Below are 8,383 nucleotides of genomic sequence, written 5' to 3'. Positions count from 1 at the left end.
GGCAACATTCACATTTTGACAAGCTGAAAATGTGTCTTGACTTATTTGAGAAAACGGTGAGGACGCAAAACCTGAATCTACAGTATTTGTAAAATTGTGTCCTGTCATTTCGGATTCCTGAGGCGAGCTGTTGGCGACCGATCGATCGATAATGCTTCCCTGTTCACAACCTGTTTCACTGTCTACACCATTATTTGCCACCCGCTCCATTTCCCTATGCACAATTACCAAATTACTACTTGGAATGTCTGTTAATTCTCTACATAGTGGTGCTGATAAGCTACGCTCGTCGTCACTATTATTTCTCAGTTTACTTTGGAGCCTAGTGTTACGTTTTTCACACGCCATTATTGTGACAATATTTCACACGATAACACAGAAAAACACAATTTGAAGAGCAAAACTAAGAGGACACTTTAACATAGCACGGAAAATAATATCTAGTTCATTGCAGCTGTGAAATACTTGGTGCAAATCTACATGCATGCCACAACTGTTTTACTGTGCAACAATGAAAAACCACAACTACCAAGGAAATTCTCTCTATAATTACGCGCTAGCAATAAACAAAAGCTACACTAAATACACAAACTACAAGAACAAAATCAGAAGATTCCAGTGAGGTATCCTAGGCTAAGGGTCGACATATGAAACGTCCCCTTAGGACAATTGTACAAGACTGTGCTTAAACTGACACACAATATTTTTAGCGCAATGCAATGTAACGTCCCCTTAGAACAATTGTACAAGACTGTGCTTAAACTGACACACAATATTTTTAGCGCAACGCAATCTGACTATCAAAGGTCCCTGCAAAAGAATAGCCCTGAGTAACATTAAACTATACCTTTCTGAAATCACTTACCTCACAAAAATCTTCATTACTCGAACTACTGCAATACAGCGAGCGCCACTGCTGCCAGCCAAATAAAAGATTCAAACTACGGAAGGCACTAACTACTGATAGGGATAGTTAGCAAATGAAAGATATTAATAGAGAACAAACAATGTATTTACCTTAATAGTCATAATATATATAGCAGTTCATGACAAATTACAAAACTCCGCCATATCTCTCCCCACATCCACCACTGCTGGCGGCTCACCTCTAACTGCGCAACGCTACGCGCTGTTCACATCCAGCTGCCCCTTTACAACGGCAGACAACAATGCAAACTAGCCACAGACTGCACACAGCAATGCAAACTAGCCACAGGCTGCACACAGCACAGCCAGTGATTTTCATACAGAGCGCTACGTGGCATTACCAATATAAAAATCTAAACAGCCTACTTACAACATTTCTAAAATTTATATAGTTTAAATAAAACATTACATTCTCATTGTAAAAATAATATATCTATATTTATAAATACTTAAAAGTAAAAATACTTCCTTAACATCTTCAGTGTCACGCTCTAATTATAAGCTATTTAAGTAAACGAAAAATAATATCACCAAAATAAATATTCAAAAAATAAAAGTTAAAAGATAAATCTTAAAATTAGAATCATATCAACCCTATATATAACCAATTAAATAAATAAATAGTCTATACAAGCCCTGACCACCAAATAATTCACCTCAACCATAATCAAATGATTTAGATGAACAATAACCTAATTTTAAAGGAATACATCTAATAAATTTAGTTGAAAGAAAAGGTATAAACCACATAGAACCAGCAAATCTGACAAAAGAAAGTATACTTATAGAAAATAAATTTTGAGAAAAATCAAAATTAGAAATAAGATAACCCAAATAAGCACCTAAAACAACTACAGTAATAGTTAAAAACTTTAAATAATAAGGCAAAGAAATCACATGAGGAACAGGGAAAATTAATCAAGACAAAAGGCTACCACCAAAAACAGCAACAAATAATAAACCAATTATACCAAACGAAATATAATAACCCTTATCATCAAAAGAAAATCTAGAATAAAAATTATTATCACCAGATATTGAATAATAGAAAAGACGAAAAGAATAAGAAGCAGTTAAACCAGTAGAAACGAAATAAAGAAAAATTTAAACAATTAATTCATCTTAAACAAACTATTTCAAGAATTAAATCCTTTGAATAAAACCCTGCTAAAAAGGCATACCACATAAAGACAAACTAGAAACATTAAAACAAACTGAAGTTAAAGGTATAAAATTAACAATTCAACCTATAAAACGAATAGCCTGAGATTCCTTTAAATTATGAATTATTGAACCTGCACATATAAACAATAACGCCTTAAATAAAGCATGAGCTAGTACATGAAAAAATGCAAGTTTTGGATAACCTATACACAAAAATCCTTTTTATTATTCCAAGTTGTCTTAAAGTAGAAAGAGCAATAATCTTCTTCAAATCAAATTCAAAATTAGCCCCCAACCCAGAGATAAATATAGTTATACAACCAATTAAAAGTAAAAATCAACCACAATTATAAGTATCTAATATTGGTCTGAAACGAATTAATAAATAAACCCCAGCAGTAACAAGAGTAGAAGAATGAACTAAAGCAGAAGCAGGAGTAGGAGCTGCCATTGCAGCAGGAAGTCAAGAAGAAAAGGTAATTTGAGCTCTTTTAGTTATTGCCGCTAAAACAATTAATATAGTAATAAGCTTTATTTCAAAATAATTAGAAATAAAATCATAAGAATAAATATAATTTCAACCACCAAAATTCAATATTCAAGCAATAAAAATTAAAATAGCAACATCGCCAGTACGATTAGAAAGTGCAGTTAACATACCTGCACTATAAGATTTCACATTTTGATAATAAATAACTAAACAATAAGAAACTAACCACAAACCGTCTCATCCTAATAAAATTCTAATCAAATTAGGGCTAATAATTAAAAACCCTATGGAAATAATAAATATTAAAACAATAATAATAAAACGATTTATATTCTTTTCTCCTGATATATAATCCTCTCTATAATAAATAACCAAAGAAGAAATATATATAACAAAAGACATAAAAATAAGAGACATTCAATCAAAAATTAAAGTCATAACAACCATAGAACCATTTAAATTAAAAAGTTCTCATTCAACAAAAACTCAATAATCAATTATTAAATAATAAATACCCAAAATAAAAATTATAGTTCTAGAAAAAAATAAAGGAAAAAAACTCAAAGAACAAATAGAAAATAAATTCACGGCCTAAGATGAAAAAGATTCATATCATTGATTCACAAAACAACATTTTTAATTAAAATACTTAAGCAACTTAAACAAAAAAATATTCACCCTTTAGACAAAGAATATTTAAAGGCAATCAATGTAAAAGTAAAAGATGATATTCACGAAAATAACCAAGAGAACAAGTATAAACACCAGAATAATAAATACCATGCTGAGAATAAGAATACATATATAAAGTATAAACAGCTCTAAAAAAAGACATAAAAATTAAAGCAAAAAATCTAAAAGAAGATCAAGAAATAATTCTATTTAATAATCTAAGTTCACCTACCAAATTTAGAGAAGGAGGGGCAGCCATATTAGATGATCTCAAAAGAAATCATCATAAAGCCATTCTTGGTATCAAATTAATTATACCCTTGTTAATTAATAATCTTCCTCTACCTAAACACTCATAAATAATATTAGATAAACAAAATAATCCAGAAGAACATAAACCATGACCAACCATTAAAGAAAGAGAACCTATACAACCTCATCAATTCATGGTTATCAAACCTCCAATAACCATTCTTATATGAGCAACAGAAGAATATGCAATTAAAGACTTTAAATCTACCTGACAAAAACAAATAAATCTAACAATAACCCCGCCAGATAAACCTAAGGACAATCAAAAATAATTAAACTTTAAACCAAGATAAGAAATAACCTTCATAACACGAAAAATACCATAACCACCTAACTTTAATAAAACACCAGCAAGAATTATTCTACCTGAAATAGGAGCCTCAACATGAGCCTTAGGAAGCCATAAATGAACCAAAAATATTGGTATCTTAACAAAAAAAGCAAGAATTATAAATACATAAAATATAAAATAATAAGAACCAAAATCAACCAATAAAGGAAAATATAAAGTATTAGAAAAATCATAAACCCTAAATAAAAGTAATAATAAAGGTAATCTAGCAACCAAAGTATAAAAAATTAAATAAACACCAGCCTGTAAACGTTCAGGCTGATAACCTCAACCCAAAATCAAAAGCAAAGTAGGAACCAATCTAGCCTCAAAAAAAATATAAAAAGAAAGAAGACTCAATCTAGCAAATGAACAATAAAGCATAATCATCAAAATTAAGACCATAAAGACAAAAAAATTAGAATGATAAGAACTTAAATAAACAGAATCTCTAGCAGTAATTATTAAAGAACAAATCCAAAAACTTAGCAAAATCAAACTAAAAGAAAAATAATCAATACCAAAATAATATCTAATTATATTTAAATCAGCATATGAATAAACACAAATTATAAAAACAAAACTATTTCACAATAATACAAAACATGTTGCTGCTCTTTGAACTTTCTCAATGCCCTCCATTAATCCTATCTGGTAAGGATCCCACATCCTGCTGTGGTACTCCAAAAGAGGACAAACAGTTGTAGTGTAGACAGTCTCTTCTGTAGATCTTTTGCATCTTGTAAGAGTTCTGCCAATAAAACACATGCTTTGGTTCACCTTCTTCACAACAGTTTCAACATGTTCTTAACCATTTAAGTTGTTCATAACTGTAATTCCTTGGTATGTAGTTGAATGTATGGCCTTTAGATCTGACTAATTCATCATGTAACCTAAGTTTAATAGATTACTTTTAGCACTCAAGTGGATGACCTCACAGTTTTCATTATTTAGATTCAATTGACAATTTTTGAGCCATACAGATATCTTTTCTAAATCATTTTGCAATTCATTTGTGTGACAAATGACAGCATCTGCAAGCTAAGACAGCTGCTCAGATGTCTCCTAAATCATTTATATAGAATAGTAACAGCAGAGGGCCTATAACATTACGTTAGGGAATGCCAGGAATCACTTCTGTTTTACTCGAAGACTTTCCATCAGTTACTATGAACTGTGATGTCTGTGACATGAAATCATTAATCCAGTCACAAAATGGAGCTGATATTCCATAAGCATACAATTTGACAACAAGCTGCTTGTTAGGTATAGCGTCAATAGCCTTCTGGCAATCTAGAAATATGGAATCATTATGAAATCCCTCAACATTTTGTGTGAGTAAAGAGCTAATTGTGTTTCACAAGAATGATGTTTTCTAAATCCATGTTGACTGTGTGTCAATAGACCATTCACTTCAAGGTAATTTGTTATGTTTGAACATAATATATGTACCAAAATTCTGCTGCAAATTGACATTAATGATATGGTCCTGTAATTTAGTGGATTACTCCTACTGCCTTTCTTGAATATTCATGTGACCTGTGTAACTTTTCAGTCTGTGGGTACAGATCTTTCAGCAATCAAGTGGGTGATTCCTGTCTTTCTGTGTACCATGTTTGTTCAATCACTGGAACCATCATTGCCTCAGACCATTCACTTCTGAGGTCAGACAATTCCACATGTGCCTCAGGACATCTGTCTGCTCACTTTAGTTCTACAGACTATCTGGGCGTGATCAGGACCAGCATTTGGACAGGTCATCTGGGAATTTGTGTGTGATAAGCTATGCCACCTTCCATTGAGTTTTTTTTGCAAGTTTATCATGTTATATGGCACTCCATTGTTGTTCCCAATGATCTCCAATGGAAGTGGCTCTTATATGGCTATAGCCCTTGAATGTGACACCATCTATTTATTTATTTATTTATTTATTTATTTATTACTTGTCATTAGCCAACATTTGTTGAAATAGACTGTTTTGACATTACATTTGATAGTGAATGTAAAATTTGGAAACTATTCAGTTTACATTACATGAGGATAAAGAGTTATTCTCAACATTATAATTCCTTAACATCATTGTTACTCTCTACTACATTCCAATTCCTTAACGTCATAGTTACTCTCTACTACATTTCAATTCCTTTACATCATAGATACACTTATCAGCTAACAATTTGTGCAGTTGCTTCCTGAAGGCATCACCTTGTAGGTCTTTCAGTGATGGTGGTAACTTGTTATATAATTTTAATCCTGTTTGCTTAAAGCTACTTTGGACCTTAGACAGCCTAGTAAAGTCTACATCAAGATTGTTTTTATATCTGGTATCATGTGAATGAACATCTGTTCTGGAGGGTAAGGTATGTATTTGTTCTTTTATGGAAAGAAGACACGTTTTTATACACAGAGAAGGTAATGTTAAGATGTTAAGTTCCTTAAAGTGCTTTCGACATGATTCTTGGCTTCTAATACCTGTAATTGCTCTAATTGCTTTCTTCTGCCACATGAACACTGTCTGAGCACCAGATGAGTTGCCCCATAATTTTATTCCATACTGTAAGTGAGATTCAAAGAAGGCATAATAAGAAGATAAAAGTTGTTTTCTGCTAACTAATGTTTCTAGTTTCCTTAACAAAAAGACTACTCTAGATAGTCTGCTACATAACAGTTCCGTGTGGGTGTTCCATGTTAATTTTGGGTCCAGATGGATTCCTAGAAGTCTTACAGAGTCAGATTCATTTAATTTTTCCTGTAGATTATGCAAGAAGAAATACATAGTTTCAGTCTTGCTACTGTTGAGTATCAGCTTGTTACTGTGAGACATAAGGCAGACTTTTCAAGCATTACTTTTGTTTTTCTTCACTTCCTCCAATTTGTTGTCTGAGGTAATCAGGGTTGTGTCATCAGCATATATTATTGACTTGTGAAGCATGAAAGTAGGCAAGTCATTCATGTATACCAGGAAGAGAAAAGGTCCAAGCACTGAGCCTTGTGGCACGCCTCTTACAACTGGTAGGGCATTTGATTGCTGGCTATTTACTATAATTACTTGAGTTCTGTTTGTCAGGTATGATCTGATTAGCGCCAGTTCGTTATTTTTGACACCATAGCACTCTAGTTTATTTATTAGTATTTCATGGGATATAGTATCAAATGCTTTACTCAGATCTAGTAGTACAGCACAAGTGATGGAATTGTTCTCGAAACCATCAAGTATGTCTGTCACAAGAGTTTCTACTGCATTTATTGTAGACAATCCTGGCCTAAAACCAAAGAGTGAGGAGGAAAAAAGATTTTGTTCAGCAAAGTAATTGCAAAGTTGTGTTTTAATGCAGCATTCTATTATCTTGATTAATATAGGTATGAGGGATATTGGACGGTAACTTCCAGGTTTGTTTTTTCTCATTTTTTGTAGATTGGGATAACAATAGTAGCCTTCAGGACCTCAGGAAATTTTTCAGCTGTAAAAGTACTATTGATCAGAAAGGTAAGAGGGGCAACAATGTCAATTATTTGTTTCAAGATGGTGTTGGAGATGCCATAGAGATCTTCACTGTATGAGCCATGTAGGTTTGTGACGACTTTGTATACAGTTTGGCAGGTCACCTGTTTCCATTTAAAGGATAAGTAATTTATGTCAGGAATGTTGTAGGTAAAACTTTCAGAAGTTGCATCATCTGGTGCAGAGGTACCAGTATCTTCGAACTTAGTACTGTTAACAAAAAATTCATTTAATTTTTCTGGCACTATTGGAATTTCTTGTCTGTTTTTATGCTTCCCTGCTATTTTGTTTATTACCTGCCAGACTGCTTTGCATTTGTTGTTGGAGTTTTCAATGAAAGCATCATTGGCTCTCTGCTTTGCTGTCTGTATTTCAGTCTTATAATTCTTCCTGGCTTCTTTATACCTCTGCTTCGATTCTAGGTTACCAGTTTTAGCCATTTTATGTAGGGCAATTAGTGTGTTTCTCAGGTCATGCAGTTCAGGAGTTAACCAGTTGTGCTTCTTTTTTTCTATTTGGTGCACCATCTATTTTCATCTTTTTGATTATTTGTGGGCAGCAGTTTTGAACTAAGCATGTTAGTATGTTCATGAACAAGTTAAAAGCATTATCATAGTTATTACAATTATATACTCTGTCCCACCCAAGTTCTGATAATTTTTGCCTTAACTTTGTAATGTTGTCAGGATATAATAATCTGATCCTCTTAATTTGTTCAGGTTGCTGAGTAGGATAGTTTTCACAGTTGACCATTAGCCACAGGCTGTCATGGTCTGATAATACTGGATTTATCACTCCGTACTGACACTCGTCTTTTGTCAAATTGGAGATTATGTTATCTAGGCAGGCCTCTAATCTGGTTGGCTTGTTATTCATACAGTACAAGTTGTTATACCTTAACACGTTTTGAAAGTGGGTGACAGTTGGTGTTTTTAGTCGTATGTCTATATTAATGTCACCAATGTACGCTATCTTGTGGTGTTTG

The 8,383-nt window shown here is 32.7% G+C and overlaps 1 protein-coding gene across 1 annotated transcript; it reads right to left on the bottom strand.

Moving 5' to 3' along the window:
- Positions 1-5,845: 5,845 nt before the first annotated feature.
- Positions 5,846-7,302, bottom strand: LOC126184449 (uncharacterized). The gene is made up of 4 exons (XM_049926840.1): positions 6,904-7,302; positions 6,744-6,816; positions 6,020-6,269; positions 5,846-5,912 (listed from the first exon to the last, which is right to left on the bottom strand). The coding sequence occupies exons 1-4, from the start codon at positions 7,300-7,302 to the stop codon at positions 5,846-5,848; spliced, it is 789 nt and encodes a 262-aa protein (XP_049782797.1).
- Between the last annotated feature and the right edge of the window lie 1,081 nt (positions 7,303-8,383).

The sequence above is a fragment of the Schistocerca cancellata genome, chromosome 4, assembly GCF_023864275.1.
Source record: "Schistocerca cancellata isolate TAMUIC-IGC-003103 chromosome 4, iqSchCanc2.1, whole genome shotgun sequence".
In the NCBI taxonomy this organism is placed as follows: Eukaryota; Metazoa; Arthropoda; class Insecta; order Orthoptera; family Acrididae; genus Schistocerca; species Schistocerca cancellata.
This window is presented reverse-complemented; position numbering and strand designations above follow the sequence as displayed.

Excerpts from the sequence above, each read along its gene's own strand:
- LOC126184449 (XM_049926840.1), bottom strand. The coding sequence starts at position 7,302 with ATGAGAAAAAACAAACCTGGAAGTTACCGTCCAATATCCCTCATACCT. Across the intron at positions 6,270-6,743 it reads GGAAGTGAAGAAAAACAAAA|AACAAATACATACCTTACCC; the intron begins GTAATGCTTGAA and ends TTTCCATAAAAG. Across the intron at positions 5,913-6,019 it reads GAATTGAAATGTAGTAGAGA|TTTCCAAATTTTACATTCAC; the intron begins GTAACTATGACG and ends TAAACTGAATAG.